Below are 17298 nucleotides of genomic sequence, written 5' to 3' on the forward strand. Positions count from 1 at the left end.
GACTACGTGAAGTGTCATTTAAACCGCTGCAAACGCATTATTTTAAATTTATTACTTTTGTCCAAAAAGCGGGAGAAATTAAGGTATTGGAGTCAATGAACGATACGTTTTTCACCAAGTTAGTGGTATTGCGGCCTCTACCTTATTGTATGCCTAAGATTAAAAATGTTTCTAATCACGATCAAGAGGTTGTTCTTCCTTCCTTTTGTCCTCACCCAGCTACTGACGACATGACACTTCCATTGTCTCTATATATCAGTTGTTTAAAAACGTATCATTGACAGAGCTGTGCAGGTGCTAACAAGGTGCCTAAACCTACATTGGCTAGATGGATTCAGTCTGCTATATCACTGGCCAACAAATAATGAATGGAAATGCCACCTGTGGGTATCCGAGCTCATTCCACAAGAGCTATGGCCACATCATGGGTTAAAAGAGCCGATGTATCAGATATCCTACCTGCACCCAATTATATATAGTGGGTATTACAATATAAAGAAATCCTTAAATCCTGGGTTAGCTCTTAAGAATGGTGTTAGCATAAAAGCAGTCACCTTATGCAGTTAGTGTAAAAACACATCTGTAATTTACTGTGCAGGTAAGTCTACAAAATGTATATGCAGGTAGTTTGTTCTTAAAGTACCTTATTGGCTTGATTATTCTTAGAAAAAAAAAAAACAACTTAGTGTTATAGATATGCTGCCACTCTGTCCCCTCCAGATAACCCCCCCCCCACCACCACCCTAGACTTACCAAAGCAGACTCCCTGGGGTCTAGCGGGGCAGGCGGGGGACATCTGCACTATACGCCTACACAACCTCCGGTGTCTAAGCACATCACTCAGATGTTCACCGGCTGCGGCGATGCAAGCGTTAACAACCTCCGCTGTGGAAAGTGCTGGCAGGGGAGGCTGTCTCAGCGTATCAGAGTATGATGCAGGTCCCCTGCAGCGCTGCGGGGTATCTGCATCCTAACCCTGGTGCCTGCCTGGAACTGCATGTCCCGGGCGTCGGGCGATACGTATTGCGCATTCCTGCACTAAACTCAGAGTATAGGCCGCACCCCCACTTTAAAGTGGAGGAAAAAAGTGCAGCCTATAATTGGGCAAATACGGTACATCTGCTATCATTAAAAACTAAATCTATATGAATTATCCATTAAAATGCATTCTAAACTTGTGTAGCTGATGGCATAGACACAAACGAGATATATGGTCACTCACAACTCCAGCTCATTTTTGCACGGACACAGCGTGTTATACCACCCTATACCCTCTGATCCGCGCACCTAAATGACAACTTCCTTAATACGTTTAAATCATTACATAATTGGAAACTTTTTAAATTGGCACAAACTGACATACAAGGAAATACTTTACAAAATGGTTTTAATGCATGCACATCGGATACAACGATCAATAAATTTAATGAATTCAAATTATTTACTGATGTAAACATTTTACAAAAGCTTTTTCATTTTTTTCTTTGAATATATGGACTTGATGGAAAACTTCTACCATAATCAGTGGCACATAAAAAAATGTCTTCTCTCCCCCCCCCCCCCCCATGAACTCAAGATGATTCCAGAAAGAACACAGAATAAAAAGTAGCACTTGTTTCCTTGTCAGTTTCAAAATTAAACTATAAATCAGGTTGTGAACAGTCGTGAGCAATATTAACAGAAACCAGTCAGAAATAACAGTATAAAAATAGCCTGCAATCCAGTTATAAATGACTACCCAAAAGCAGAACCTTTCTATCAGTTTAACAGGTTTTGGGTGTGTAGACTTTGGTACGATGCATGGAAATGTGCTATAGTTCATCTCACCACCTCTTCTAGTGAAGACGATCAGTAGACAAAGGCTCAGAGTTTTGTGGAAGTCAGTTCAAAATGCGAAAAAAGTGCAATTAATATGCACGGATAGCTTAAAAAAAACAACAAAACACTAAATCTGCTCGTTTAAACTCGTATCAGCAGAACATCGTTGCTGCATAGTCCCACACATCTCAAGATGTGGCCAAGATGTGCTATTTTATTTTTGGAAAGAGCAAAAGTGATATTGTGAAATAATTTCCAAGTGTATGCATGCTAAATCCACGCAGGACAGGAGCAGGCTGCTACCTGGTGTTGTTCGTTACACAATACTGATTTTGCTTCTGTTGAAGGAGCTCTGTGATGGCCAGGAGTTTCTTCAGAACGTGCTGTTAAAAGAACAAAAAAAACATGTTTTATATACATATGTAAACAAATTAAATCTCGTCATCAATATTAGCAGCACTAGGATGGACTTGCTCACTAAAGTCACCTCAGAAAGCGCATATATGGGTTTTACGAAGGACAACACTGGTACGCGTATAGCCCACCAGACAAGAGACACAGATGAAGAAAGAAAGCCAGCAGGATTTCAAACTGGGACACTTACTTGGAAGGTAAGCTCTACTGCTGGAGTTAATGACTCCGTTTACATTGTTCTTGATTCTTATTTTTCTTTATTTTAAATCAAAATTATATCACCGAGAGGCTCAAGCCTTATAAAAGAATTCTGAACAATATGTAACATACTTTGCAGAATTTCCTCACGTGCTTCAGAAATATCATATTTGCTCAATTATAAGATGACCCCTCAAACTTTAAATTCATATTTAAAAAGCCTCCTACATACATAAATCTCTATTTGTCCCCTTCTAAAAAAAATAGCGTGGGCACACTGACTGAGGAAGGGGGAAATAACAGTTGAAGAAAGATTTGAAGAAAAATATGAAGACCACTGTAGTCTTATACCATAAGGAACTGGTCTAAGGGGTTACATTTCAACTGTAGCAGAGTAACTCCATTACACAAAGGATATAAATGCTGCCTGCATGGGATCGTTTTTATTGCAGAATGTAGGCACTAAGGGCTCAAAATATTTCCTAACACCCCAAATGTAGTTACTGTATAATAGTTAGAATGTGTCCATATATCCAAGACATGAGATACAATATTTGGCATCAAACACATACCTGCTGTGCTCCCCGCTCATTGCTGATGGTGCGGAGTTCATCAGAATGTGCGACACACATCTCATGCAAAGCTGCCAAATTGCGGGACAGGTCCGTCCGACAGGGCTCAGTAGTATCTGGAAGTTCAGGTACATTCTAAAAATCAGAAAAATGAGTTAAAAAAGGACAACCCCCAACAGTTTGCATCAAAAATGAAAGGACATTTATAATGAAAAGTTGATCCTTAGCGCCGAGAGAGATATCTGGATTATCTTACCCCAAGTTCATCCAAGAACATTATCATGCGATGCTTGTTACTTTTAATGAATGGATTTACACCCTCCATATAGGGTTCCTAAAATAAAGAAAAAAAATAAAGATTTGAAAGCATTTTATAATTGAAACGTTGCTTTCCTGCTTCGCATGATGAGTTATGTTGGCATTGGGTACAATCACAGCATTGCTAATCTCACAACGGAATTGATTCCACATTAATGCTGTAGAACAATGGATTCGAGCATCTATTTATCTATAATCAAAATGTATTGTATAAAAAAAAAAATAAAAAGGATGCAAACACTCTTGTTTCATCGACTGGTAAAAAACACGGACAACAGATAGCTCAGCTATAAAAGACGCGGTAGCGAAGCGGAGAACGTGAAGTTGTACCAGACTGTCTGACCACTGAACGTACACTTTCAAAAAGAAGAAATCAAACTACAATAAAACTCTACAGATACAGCAAAAGTCCATCAATGTTTCAAGCCACAGAGATGCTTTAAAGTTTGTACGATGCACCAAACACAGACTTTGGCAGGTGAGCTATAAAGAACTAAAATCTAATATTTTTTTTGCATTTTAACACATTAATTGCCACTATTCCACAACTCCACGGTGATAAACAGAGCTAGGACATCTATGGAGCAAGAACGTGTCCTTCCATTATTAAAATGCATTTCTTTAACGGATGATAAGATCCTGTGACTAGAGTCAACTAGAATATAAGTAAAAGCCAATTAGAGGCAGATAAAAAGAATATATATATATATAAGTTGTGTTTGTAGCTATTGTGTATAGATAGAAGGGCACGGTAAGAGCTGACATCTGATGTAAGGATATTTTGGGGTTATGATGCTTTTTAGACATTACACATCCTGCTAACTGCATGCATGAACGTGGACATTAGTGAGGTGATCTGCAAAGTTAACACCGACTACTAAAGTGACAGATATAATTCATTAAATATATTAATACAGAATTTCCAGGTGGTGGGATACCCTCTCTCACAGTAGATTTCCGCAATGTCTGCTATGAATAACGTACAAATTACAGATTTTTAAAAGGTGCCTTTGTCTATTACTCAAGATATTTACCCAAATAGAATTTAATAGTGTTTGTTTTCCCCCCAAAAGACTCCAGGGCTACAGTGAGAGTGGCAAAATAACATGAAAAATGGACTACACTTACAATGAAATGGATATCATGCAATGGCGAGTGCAGAAGCGGTTACCAATTAAAAGGTTAAGAGGAAAAAAAAAAGCTTTTTTTCTTACAGCTCCGGAGGAAAAAACGCAGCTTTGTGGCACAGCATCAGCATGACCCTCCCGTGCCAACCAGAATAAAAGGAATTGTTGTTAGAGCGTATTATGGACTTTAATGCATGTAAGAGTCTCACAGAATCCCAACTGTTCCTGGTACATCCGGGAAGCCAAATAAAGCCCCTCGTATGTTCGTTAATATACAGAGGACATACATATCTACTATCTGAACAAAATCTGCTGTCCTGGCTGATCAAGCACAAAAAAACTGAGTTATATTGTGATTGCTCAGTACATTCAGTTACAAGGCCTGCAGAAACAGAACAAATCTATATTTTCCTTTACATCATGATTACATAAAACAATGCATTTAAATAAATACAACAAATTGATCTTAACACATTTTGGATGACAATGTTCCTGAATACCACCTGGAATACATTAACCAAACGATCACAGGCAAGAGAAACAGAAAAAGGAATAAATACAAAATCAACTTTATTATGCATTTTTTTATGATTTTCTTCCCTCCAGTATGTAAAAAAGTCATAAGTAGTAAGGTAATATTTACAGGCAATGGAGAACTAACGGATCACCGAGGTATACGTCACAGTAAATATCCTGCCATGACACAGTTACATAGAGTGAGAGGTTAACGCATTTGTGTATGGCTCACCTCTTTTTTACGTTGGTGCTAAGGTACCCGTCCTATTGTAAGTATATAATCTATATACTAGATTTAAATGTAACAACTCATTTTAAAACAAGGCTAGATGTCCTATTGTTATATCTGTACAGCATTAGGCTTGCCGTTTTCTTTCCCCTCCCAGTTTTAAAAACATTTTGGTTTAATATTTTGTGACCGTAATACACAGAAAACCGACACGTGCATTTATGTGTTTTTGTGCTGAGGATCTATGTAGTATAAACTAATGAACATAGATCAACCTTGGCTGATTGTTGAGCAATTTGAATATTACCTTGAACCCAACAGGTCAGTCTTTAGCTGTTGTCAAAAAAAAAAAACGTGTCTCATGATGCTCAGCGCAGCAGCCTAAACGTAACGCATGTCTACCTAAAAGACTGTTACTGGGAACTTTAACACATCTGGACACGTCAGTAAATGCCTTGGAAACACCATTAATGCTACAAGACCCGTTACAGATTCCCCTGCCTCTAACCAAGCAGCAGAACGGGACTAGCATTCAGACGAAACTTAAGTTTATAATCAACGCTGTGCCTTCCTCTGGCCCCCAGCGTTGACATAGTATAAGAGATAAGCAGATGGGGTTTATGGTGCGACAGCGATATCAATGTTTTATTGCTAAACATTTTAAACTTAGTCATATGACTAATTTTAATCACCCTGAAATGGATATCTGGTTATTGTAAGGTTTGTAAGGTCTTTGTTTTCAAAGGATCCCACAATAAGGTATTCTAGCCAAGATTAATTTTATTGGGTTTTTGTCTTCATCATTTTTGCTGTGACATGCAAATATTTCACATACGTCACCAATACCAAAGCCATTCAGATACTTTATTCTGTCGACTTACTTTGGCTCCAAATTCAACCAAATTTGCTAAGTTTTGCAGAGACTTGGCGACCAGCGTCAAAGTTCTTGCAGCAGTTGGAGATGGAGAATCTGGCAAAATATTAACTTAAGTAAATGTCATAAGATCCACACAGTACTATTTACAATGAAAACGATCTCCACTAACACAACTGCAACTAAGACTATTAGTCTCAAAACATATTCCCCAGTCTTCCCAACTACAATGTAAATCCACAAATAAAACAATAAAACAGACTTCAATAAGTTTACCTGAGATGATATTAAACATCCTTGGATTAAGAATTGCAGGACAGATTAATCGCAGAAAAACAAAGCCACTAGAAAAGGAAAAATATGAGAACAATAAATAATCCTTTTTCTCCCTTAATTTTATATGAATCACACTTGAAGCAGACTGATTCATACTATTAATTACCACATCTTTTTCAGCCAACTTACCTAACAACTCTTGTCCTCATGGTGTTATTTGAAGGCCACTTTTGTTGAACAGATTTTTGTAAGCACCCATAAATATACCTCAAAGTCCTGTTCACAGGAAAATAAAGAATCGGTATAAAAAGCAAATTACGTGAACACAGTCTATGTCTATCGGTGTGGTGCCTCACATTTTAATGCACTCAGAACTTGAAGGTATCGCACCGATACAAATTATAGTTAGGGGATGTTCAGCGCCTATACTTTGTATCAGATGCTGTGCCATTCCAAGAGAATGGGTTCAAATAAATGACTTGAGTTTTGTTGCTCCAATAAATTAGACACCCTTCGTAAATCTTAGAGCAAACGATAACAATACTAATTTGTAGTTTACATTTAACACCGTGTTACTTACGGGGGAAGTATCTCTGCTGCCATAAAAATTTTCTCTACTAATTCCGACAGGATAGTTAGTAGATGTGCCAAGTTAGCATTTACATCTTCGTTCTTCTCCAGCTTTGATGGATTTAACTTTAAAGCAAAACAAAAACAGAATAAACAGCTTTTAGCACTAATGGTAAATTGCAGTCTTGTCTTGTTTTTTTACTATGTCTGACTTTGTGGCAGGCTATCGGGTATTTCTTATTAACAATGTTGAAATGTTGCTCGTTTTATACAGCATCATAACAAGAATGCATGAGGTAGTAGCTAAAGGGCAATGCCTATTTACTGTCTGTTCCAAGTGTGAGCTCTTCGCTCAACTGCTTTGTGGTAGGGAATGTGAACAGGACACAGCTGGCAGCCTAATTCATTTTGATACAGACCTATCTGTATTTGTGGACCCCCTGTGAATGGCCATGAGAAGACACGACTTATTTACCTGGCCAACTAATGGCTCTTAAAGTGCTGCCCTGCAGTATGTGGGATGTATAAACTTTTCATTCACTTTTACATGCAACACATTTGCAGGGAAGCACTTTACAGGGGCTAACAAGTTACCATTTGAAATGTTTAAAAGGAGGCCAGCTGATTTAGGAAACTCCAGGTATGAATATTCGTGGGGCAGAATCTACACAACTCACCTCACAAGACTGCTTGCTTTCCAATATTTTTAAAATGGTGTCTTTAAGAGCATGATGGACAAATGGAGTTGCCGTTGCTTTCATGTATTGCTCCATAAGCGTACTGGCTAGCGTGGTCGCACGAAATAGAGTTGTTGCTTCATCTAGATTTTGCAGAATTCAAAAATATACTTATTTGACAGGGAAACTACATTGCTAAGGAGCACTTGTTTGTTACATAAATGACAGTAAATGTATATACGCGTGCGTGTGTGTGGTGGGGCAATAAAGTAACTGACATTTCTTTTGGACCACAGCATCACTAATAAAATCTGTTTATATAGCACCAAGAGTTACTTGAAATACATTGGTTATTTAAATAGGTTACTACCAAGAAAAGGTTTGGCCTTGTATTTATTATGCAGAGGGGATGAGAGGTATATTCATTAACAAGGGGGTTGGAAGGACAGGTTGACATGTCAACTCACTTTGAAAAAGGCAACCCCATAATGCTTGTGAACGCTGCAGGAATATGACTTCAAAGCAATCTCACTACTTCTTTGTAACGAGGAACATTAATATAGATATAAAGTTCAAGAGAAGATGGGGTCTTTAATCAGATTACTGGGCCAACAATCGCATCAGCTTTCATGATCTAAGAGGTCTCAGTTTGTACCTTGCTTTGGAGAAGATAACCCCTGAGGTCCTGAAAGCATGAGCGTCTACACCCTTTTCAGTGTTACCCAAATTAACACTACCTTCAACTAATGACTCCTTGATGCAAAGGGAGTTCGAGTTTATGCATTCAAAAAGTTGTTGACAGGAGAGTTTTCAGGAAAATTGTGATTCCAACTCCCTGTATTCACTATGAATTATAAAAGCCATCCCCAACACACTTCTTTGCAAAAAGGTCTAAGTCAGCCCTATTCAATGCATAGTTCAATATAAACACAGTAGGAGAAACTCCAGCTCTACTGCAAGCTTTTGTGAATAACCTCAATGAGTTAAAATGTCTGAATCTCCTACAAACTCCTAAATTTCATACCTCTATAAAGTCAAAAAAAGCAACATAAATAAAAAAAAAAGCCATATGCATACCTTCCACACTAATCTCTCTGTCATTTAGTGTTCTCAAAAGTAAGGATTCCATCTTTTCATGTAGAAAAATTCGTAATAGTATGCTAGCTAGTAGTGTTCGATCCTGTCCACACACGTGTGACAATGCATTGACCACATGCAGCTCCTTCTGTAGTATGAGCTGGTGGGGAAAACAAACAATGTGAGCAAAACACAGAGTTACACATTACAACACACAATTACAGTATTGGATAATCCGCGCAGCACCTCTTTGAATTCATTATATGCTTCCTCAGGCATTATCTTCTCCATGGAGTACCGTACCCGGACACGCAGGGACCCTGGCTCTATACCTTTCAACGGTATGTGGGAACTGAGCTGAAACCACTCATCTGTTGCGTGCCCTCTCTGTAGGCGATTTAACTGACACCGCATAAACACTAATTAAAGCAGAAGAAAAGTAGAAAAACATTAGAAAATGTATAAGCTAGCAATCGCAAAAATACACAGTATGTAGGAATACATTTTTTGGGGCTAACATGGAGAATTCAAGTAAAAAAGCAACTGGTTTTGAGTTGGAAAAAACACTCAACACAAAATACAACTGGCCATTCACTCAATAAGGCGCACATCTTGCCGTGCTGCGTTGTACACGTGTAAGCAAAAGCGGGGAAAAAGCCATTTAAATAAACTACACATTGATACTCACGTATGTCAGGGTCTTTGCTTTTCTTTGTTTTGTTACTTAGACTAATCTCAAATCTGTTGATATCAGGAGATAAGTCACTGGGAAAAAAAAAGTGAATCAACAACATTGGTACTAATTTATTAACAGATCATTAAAGAGAAAAGGTTTATTTGGAGGAAATGTCACACGCGTGTATATACAGTCACGTGTAAATGAGGTGCTGAACTCTATGCCCAAGCTTGGTACAATAAGTAATCTCTGGCTTGCATGAGATGATCCAAACTGAGCTTCCATTAACTCCGAAAACATTAACAGTAATGCTAAAAATTCAAAGCCAGTTGAGCTCATATTTGGGGAAACTTATGGCATTCAAGTTGCTTTGAGATTCCTACACAATAAAAGTGGAAATGCCCTCTGGCCCTCGTTTCAATGTCTTAGAAATACCCCAAAATGAAAATGATAGTGACTGGACTTTTCTCGCACCCTCCCTAAACAAACCTCTGTTTTTTGCTAATGGTCTTCTTTCTGCTTTTCCTTCAACATGAAATGTGTTTTTTACTCTTGAATAACAATTATTTTAATGCCTTACAACAGTTTAGCTTTCACACAGAAGTTGTTAAATTAAATGGGACTCATGCCACATTATACTTAGAAGAAGTCATGTTAACAATTGGAAATGAGTCCACTGATTTGGCCTGAATCACATTTAAATTTTGCATACATTTAGAGATAATTGCAATATTTTTACAAATAAGGCATGAGTAGAAATTAAAAAGATAAAGAAAAAAAAAAAAAAAGTACATAAGCCCAAAATAACACATTGAGATGAACTTCTAAATATCAGCTTTCATCTATGAAAGGATTATATCTACATCGCTGGTACTTACCTCCTTTTATCATTATTTAAAGCAATTTCCTGTTTAAGAAACACTTGAAAGCCTCATTACACACGATAAGAGATTTAACTAGACACAAATACATTTGTAGAAACTTACTCAAAGAAAAACTCTTCTGACCAAACTGGATTCTGACCTTCCCGAGCATGCGTCTTCGCTACCTGCACGCTATTCAGGTAGATATTACAATACGGACTAGTAAAGTGTTTCACTGGGAGCTTGTGGGCTTCTTCAACATGCAAGTTTAGACTACTGACCTACGGAAAAGAATACGTATGTTGTTATTATTTTTATTATCTTTTATTTATATAGCGCCAACAGTTTACGCAGCGCTTAATACAATACATATATTCAAGGGGTATGACAAGACGAGAATTGACAGACTAAGACAAACCGATACATTAGGTGGAGAGAGCCCTGCTCACAAGATTACAATCCTGAGAGAATGGGGTGACAAACATAAGGCACAGAGAAAGGGTGAGAGGTAGTGTGGTGGTTGTATCGATGACAAGGAAGTTCTAACAGGTAAGAAGTGGGTTTTTAGATGTTAGGATTTGATTTCCCTTCCATCACACATAGAATATATACGGGTTTCGATGTTCTTTAAACAGAATTCTACTGCTGTTGCTGGTTCTCAGTTGTTTTTTTTTTTTTTTTTTTGTGGCAATCAAACACCTTGTGGAGAAAAAGCAACACCCAAAAAAAATTAAGAATAGTGAAGGAACTAGTGATGGACACATTCATTGTACTTTACAAATAAAAAGGCACTTTATAGTACATACGAGATTTATAGAGTTGGCAAATATTTTTTGATAAGGCAGCTCGGCCAGTCCAGCGATGCAGTTGCAAAACACACTTTTAAAACCAACAAGGCAAATGCAATCAGTCCTGACATGCGCAGCGGTACACGGGGCAAGAAAACGGATCGCACAGACCACAGCGGCACAGTGACTGCAAATCCAGGCAATCAGTAACATCACGGGTCGGGTGAGAAAGAGAAACACAAAGAATGGTTTGACAGTACGACTGCCATCGATATTTTATGTAACTAATTGATTAATACATTTAGGTCAATTTTAATGTTGAATTCTATTTTCTATATTTTATGCAGACTGGAAAAAACATCTTATTAACAAAGCTAGCAGTCAGGGAGGAAAAAAACATTTCTTTGTATTTAGAGTGTATCGCTCTGTAAATTGCTTTCAACTCACGGACATACCGTATTTGCTCGATTATAAGACGACCCTTGAAAATTTGAATATTAATTTAGGAAAAAAAGAAAAAGCCTGAATATAAGACCACCCTATAAGAAAAAAGTTAACCAGTAAATATTAATTACCATGTAAACTATTTTTTCATACTTAAAAAATAAAAAATCCTCATAGTTTTGATTTCCCTTTATCAACCTGCCCCCCAGATATGCTGTATACGCCCTTATATGCCACTCTGACCCCCAGATATGCATTCTACACCCCTATATACAACTCAGCCTCCCTGATATGCCTTTTAACCCCTTATATGACACTCTTCCTCCAGAAAACCCTTATACCCCTCCCCCATATGCCACTCTATTACCCTCCTGACTTACAAGCATCCCTAGACTTGTCCCCTGTGCTTTAGATTCCCTGCTGTCTAGTGGGGGCAGCCGGTGAAGGTCTACGCGATGCGCACAGACAACCTCCGCTGCTGCTGCCAGCACTTCCGCCGGGGCTTCTATGAATGAGCACCGGAAGGTCATGTGATGCCAGCGCTCCGCCTTAGAAGCCCTGGCAGAAGAGCCAACAGAAGTAGAGGTTGTCTGCGCGGAGCGCTGCAGGGGATCTGGATGTTAGTCTTGTAGTGAGACCTCTACTTGAGGTCTGATTATAAGATGAGGGGTATTTTTCAGAGCATTTGCTTTCATGCTAGGAGAAAACAACACCACACAAACTGTGCAAGAAATCAATAGAAGGCCTGATTGGAAATGTATGTTCATGACCTTGTTTAGCAATAAGTTGACAATATATAATCGTGTCCTATCTATGTTTCGCTTTTCTGCTTAAACTTTATTAACGTGGGGTTTTTTGTTATTACAAAAATAACAATTCTTTTTTATTTTTCTATCACACAACGCTTGTTAGTTTGCATCATGTAAAATCTGCTATGTATTAGTAATAAGTCTCGCTGTCAGGGACATAAAATCGTATTACCGAAGGGTTCTGAAGATAAGTGCTTAGCAAACACTTTACGGATCAACAATTACAATCTGCATTAATAACACAACAGGTCTCAGCGTTACCATGTATCCGCGGCAAGTGAACATCAGCAACACTAACCTGCCGGAGGCGCTTATTAGACGTAGATTGTGCGGTTTTTCGTAAACTGCAAAACGCTTGGAGACTTTTCATCCAGTCCTGAAACAAGTGAAATCATTTGATTACATTCCAAGGAACATAAAGCACATACATTAAATAACTACAACATATGCGCAAATTATTGAATAACAGAAAAGAAAAATCCAGAAAACAAAACAGTTTATAGGGTATTTTAAGCAGATTTAGTTTTTTAGGGAACCTTAAAAATACCTTAAAGAGGGACTATTGCCATCACTGGTTTTAGCGTACATAAATGCACGTAATGAACCTGTATATTCCTTCGCTAGGCTACGAAATGCCAATTGAAATACATTTAACATGGATATATATCTATATGGCTTAGTTCTAGAGTATTTGTGAAAAAGTTACCCACCGGTCAAGGTACACAAGTGAAAAAATGCAAACATTTGAACGCATGCGAAGAAGTAAAGTTGGCAGGCATTTTAAGTTCCTATTGCTTCTTTCATAGTTTTATCCAGATAAGGAAGTGGAATCAATTCCTTCAAAAGCTTTTGCCATTTTACCATACGTTGATAAAACCACAACTCCCCTTTTCCATTAACAGTGTACCCACAAAGTATATATTGCTTTTTAAAAGACAGATACTGCTTTCATTTGATACCATTTTATATGTGCAATAATTAATAATTAGAAACTAGTGAAAAAAAAAAAAAAAAAAAAAATATATATATATATACACTATTTTCCTAAACACATCATCACTTAGCTAGTCAAGATGAAAAAAATGCCCTTGTGCCCTGATTTTGAAAATGCCTCATTTGTGTAGAGTTTTCATATATTTCTGAAAATTATGGGTCAAATATTAGGTGTAAAAAAAAAAAAAAACCACACAAACATCTGCAAAAGCTAATGAAAAAACCTGCTAAATAGATTCTACTATTTGTCCTGAGTTTACAAATACCCAATGTTTTTCTGCTTTTTTCTGCACGGTATTGGGGCAGTAAGTACCAGTAGCGTTTTGCTATTTCAAAACCATTTCCCCAAAGCTGGTCATTCTGCCCCATGTGCTATTTCAGGTATCTTTGAAGCCGGACAATGCAATTTACCCCATCAAATCATATATTTGGAAAAACTAGACAAAATGCTGGTATATTAACCATTTCCATGCACTAGTTCTACCATCAGCCTTTGTCAAACTTTATGGTAGTACGGTAAATTCTTTGTATTTTTTTTCACACACGTACTTCAGGTCTGAATTTACCGCTCCTGGTGTATGTCACTGCCGAACATCACAATATGTGTTCAGTAACATCTCCTGAGCGCAGTGATACCCACATGCATGGGTTTGTAGGGTTATTTGGGAGGTAAAAGGCCGCTTTGTGAGGTGTGTATTTTTTTGCCATTTAGACATCTGGTCACTCTGAGCCCACGTCCCATATTTGAGACATCTGAACCCCGGCCAATTCAATTGACCCCATCAAATCATACATTTTTGTTTTTTAAACTAGGCACCCTATTGGCATTTATAATGCCAATATTTTAACTCTTTCCATGTTGGATTTTTTGTGAGGATATAGCGTGAATTGTAGGACTTGCTCATAAAAAACATATATATATATATGAACTTTTTTCTTTGGTGACAGTGGGGAATTTTTACGTTACCATATTTTTTTTTACTAATCTCACCGATTAGTGAGCTGGATAGACCCTCTTTGAACTCATTCATTTTTCTATTGTTGATGCCATCTTGTGAATGTCGGCATCGTCATTTACATGATGGCGCTTCTGGTTGCTCTTCGGAGCAATCACAAGGCTATCGGGGTAGGGTGGTTGTGTTGCTACATGCCTTGATTTCCAGGCATGTCAGCGACACCGTTTATGCTTAGGAAGTGTTTCTGATCGCTTCCTAAGCTGTTTTAGCCTGCCGCTTGTGGGGAGGGCTTTCCTCCCCGGATCCACAGTCAGCCTCACTTGTGAGGCTTCCGTGGATGCTGCAAAGCCGCCGATGCAGCTGTTTAACAGCAGCCCGTACATGTACGGGCTGTCATTATCACATTGCACTGCAATGTTGTTAAGGGGTTAAACGAACGCATTGAAGCCTGCTGCAGCATTTTGTTGCATATACAAAAACAACGAAAACAAGATGCCCTTGAAACTGCTACGTACGTTTATGCACCCTGTTCATTTCTGTGCTGCTGGATGATTGCTGAGGACAGGCTGTGCTTGTATGGCAGCAAAACATCCGTTTTCAGATAGCATACATGCGATTGAATACTGCCACTTATTTCAAAGGGCGTTTAGTCCCTATTTACTAGAATGGGAGTTCTATGGATCATTTTCCAACTACATTAACTAAAGAATACCTGTGCCGTATTGCATCCATACAAAACAGACTCCAACACGCATATAGGTCTGAAGTGCTCCTTTAACCCCTTAAGGACAACGGGTTATCCTTAAACCCATTGTGCGCCTGTACATTTACAGGCTTTGTTGTGAAGGGGTCAATTGAAGAAAAAAAAGTGAATGCGGTACTATTTATTTACTTGGACTAGAATAGAAACAGTGCTACATGCACTTACTTCAGCTTGTTCTGGGGTCTCTCCAGCAAAGTGAAATATGTAATGCTCTTCACTAAAGTGCTGAACTACAATCTGGAAACAGTTTGGCCTGAAAGGAAAATAGAAAATGTGTCCTATTACACAGATAACACATCGTGCAGGAAATAATAGGTAAAACAAGTGTTTTGATTGAGATGAACCTTTAAGTGTATGTAATTCTTCTAAACACAAAAAAATATATACGTTATACATTTTTGATAAGTCCTCCATAGGCTTTTGTATTTTTAATCATATTCTATTTCCAAAAACATTTTGTAAGCCCAGAGTTCTTTTGCTAGAAAACAGAGGGCCGAACTCCTGAAATCCCTAAAACGATTTATTTAAGCTGCAAGGTTTCTAAACATTTCAGACAGGCTATACAAATGAATAAAGCCATTAATAAATTAATAAACACTAACTATGAAACATCATTTGTATCAGTATCTCATACACCCACCTTACTTATCAGCAACAATATATTTAGCCCAATCTTTAGGCCTCACATGTTCTTACATTATTTTGTGTTGTTGAACATTATGAGCATGTACTTTGGGATGACGAAAAATGAAAAGTCGCTGACATCAGAACGAGGAGAAATATATTGTGTAAACATAAAATTACGTTTGGTATTTGCTAGTCCCCGGAAAATTACATAAACTAATGTGTATAAATAAAAAACATGAAATAACAAACAGCTTTGATGCCCACCCCCATCTGGTTCATTGTTTTTGACTTTATAATACTGCAAAATGTTCTCAATATGGTAACAGAGGATTTGGAACCTCTCACCTGCCAAACAGACTGTCATGGACTACATAGACAGAACACACACTCAAATCAATTAATCCTTTGGGCTTTGTGGCACGCTTTTCACTTTCAAAATAAATAAGTTGGGCATCATTACCCTCTAAGATAAAATACAAGTTCTTCCATCGTTTGCCTTTACCTGCAAATACAAGAACATAATATGGTGTAACACCGCGTTATAACGTTCACCTCCGCATTATAATGCTAACCCCACTGGAAGGGGTATTTAAATGAGAAATCATTTGCATATTATTTAATTAAATACTTTTCTTAAAGCCAGAAACAAATACATTGGGGCAAACATAACGAAACAACGTATAACTTGCATGGTTGAAAAGGAATAAATACATAAAGGACAATAGACTGCATTTTATCAGGCAACACGTTATCTCAGATGCTTTTGTCTGTTGACTCTTAATCTGTGGCACGCGGATTATGTTTTACCGAAGACTTTTTATACAATAACTGTTGAGCTTTTACTTGCTCTGATCTCCCCTGATATTTTGCTAATGCTCTAATGTGCGCCTCAGTTTCATATAAAAAATTAAATTATGATTAATTCACCATTGAAAAGAAAAGGTATAAAACATTCAAAAAAGGACTGTAGTGTGTCACAAGCTGTCTGGGACGGACTTATCGAAATCAATAGACTAGCTGTACACACCATACCAATACGCATTTTAATAAGGGACAAATCAACAATCTTTAGGATGTATAAGGAGACAATGCGCAGTAAATAAAAGTTACTGTCATGTACAGCTGCCATAAAAGCTTCCAAATGAAGACTATAAATACTTGACATGAAAATATATGGAAAAATAAAAAATGAATCTTACTCTTCTTCAGAAGATATCCTTTTTTGACAATGTTTTTGTAAAAAGCATCCTTTGTTTTACGCCTGATTGTATTGTAGATTTCTTTGCCATCCAAATCATTCAATACTTGTTCTTGATGCTGATAAGTAAATTACAAACAATATTACTGTCAGTATTTCAATACAGCTGCTTGCAAGTAAAGGATCTTTCACTTAATATTACATCCATACCATGTTTAATTAGGGTCATATATATGTATCTTACCTGAACAGGGACGGGATCCTTTAGATTATAGCCTTCCACAATTTGTTCTTTTCTATAATGCTCAATGATGTCATCAATTCTGTTGGAAAGCAGGAAGTTTTCAGGGTCCAAAATACTTTTATATAATACAATATTTATAAAATAGATGCATATATTTATTTACACCCATATATAGTACAAAGCTGTTCCTGTTTTAGGATAAAACCCGCACGCATACACACCGCATTATAAGAGAGCTTGATCTTCAAAATGCATATGCAATTTTGGAACA

At 37.5% G+C, this 17298-nt stretch overlaps 1 protein-coding gene across 1 annotated transcript in view; it reads right to left on the bottom strand.

Moving 5' to 3' along the window:
- Positions 1–2117: 2117 nt before the first annotated feature.
- LOC149303049 (ras GTPase-activating protein 1-like) overlaps positions 2118–17298 on the bottom strand; it is a 38013-nt gene continuing 22832 nt past the window's right edge. The window contains exons 9-25 of the mRNA XM_089481811.1: positions 17028–17106; positions 16785–16902; positions 15931–16087; positions 15124–15211; positions 12545–12622; positions 10329–10486; positions 9355–9431; positions 8913–9085; positions 8667–8826; positions 7590–7732; positions 6923–7038; positions 6532–6618; positions 6343–6410; positions 6074–6162; positions 3259–3336; positions 3003–3137; positions 2118–2201 (exon numbers count right to left, since the gene is read on the bottom strand). Coding sequence (XP_089337937.1) covers positions 2118–2201; positions 3003–3137; positions 3259–3336; positions 6074–6162; positions 6343–6410; positions 6532–6618; positions 6923–7038; positions 7590–7732; positions 8667–8826; positions 8913–9085; positions 9355–9431; positions 10329–10486; positions 12545–12622; positions 15124–15211; positions 15931–16087; positions 16785–16902; positions 17028–17106 — 1888 coding nt within the window. The remainder of the gene's footprint in view (positions 2202–3002; positions 3138–3258; positions 3337–6073; positions 6163–6342; positions 6411–6531; positions 6619–6922; positions 7039–7589; positions 7733–8666; positions 8827–8912; positions 9086–9354; positions 9432–10328; positions 10487–12544; positions 12623–15123; positions 15212–15930; positions 16088–16784; positions 16903–17027; positions 17107–17298) is intronic.

Source organism: Sceloporus occidentalis, unplaced genomic scaffold (genome assembly GCF_023333645.1).
Source record: "Sceloporus occidentalis isolate IW3139 unplaced genomic scaffold, rSceOcc1.0.p SCAF_16, whole genome shotgun sequence".
Taxonomy (NCBI): domain Eukaryota; kingdom Metazoa; phylum Chordata; class Lepidosauria; order Squamata; family Phrynosomatidae; genus Sceloporus; species Sceloporus occidentalis.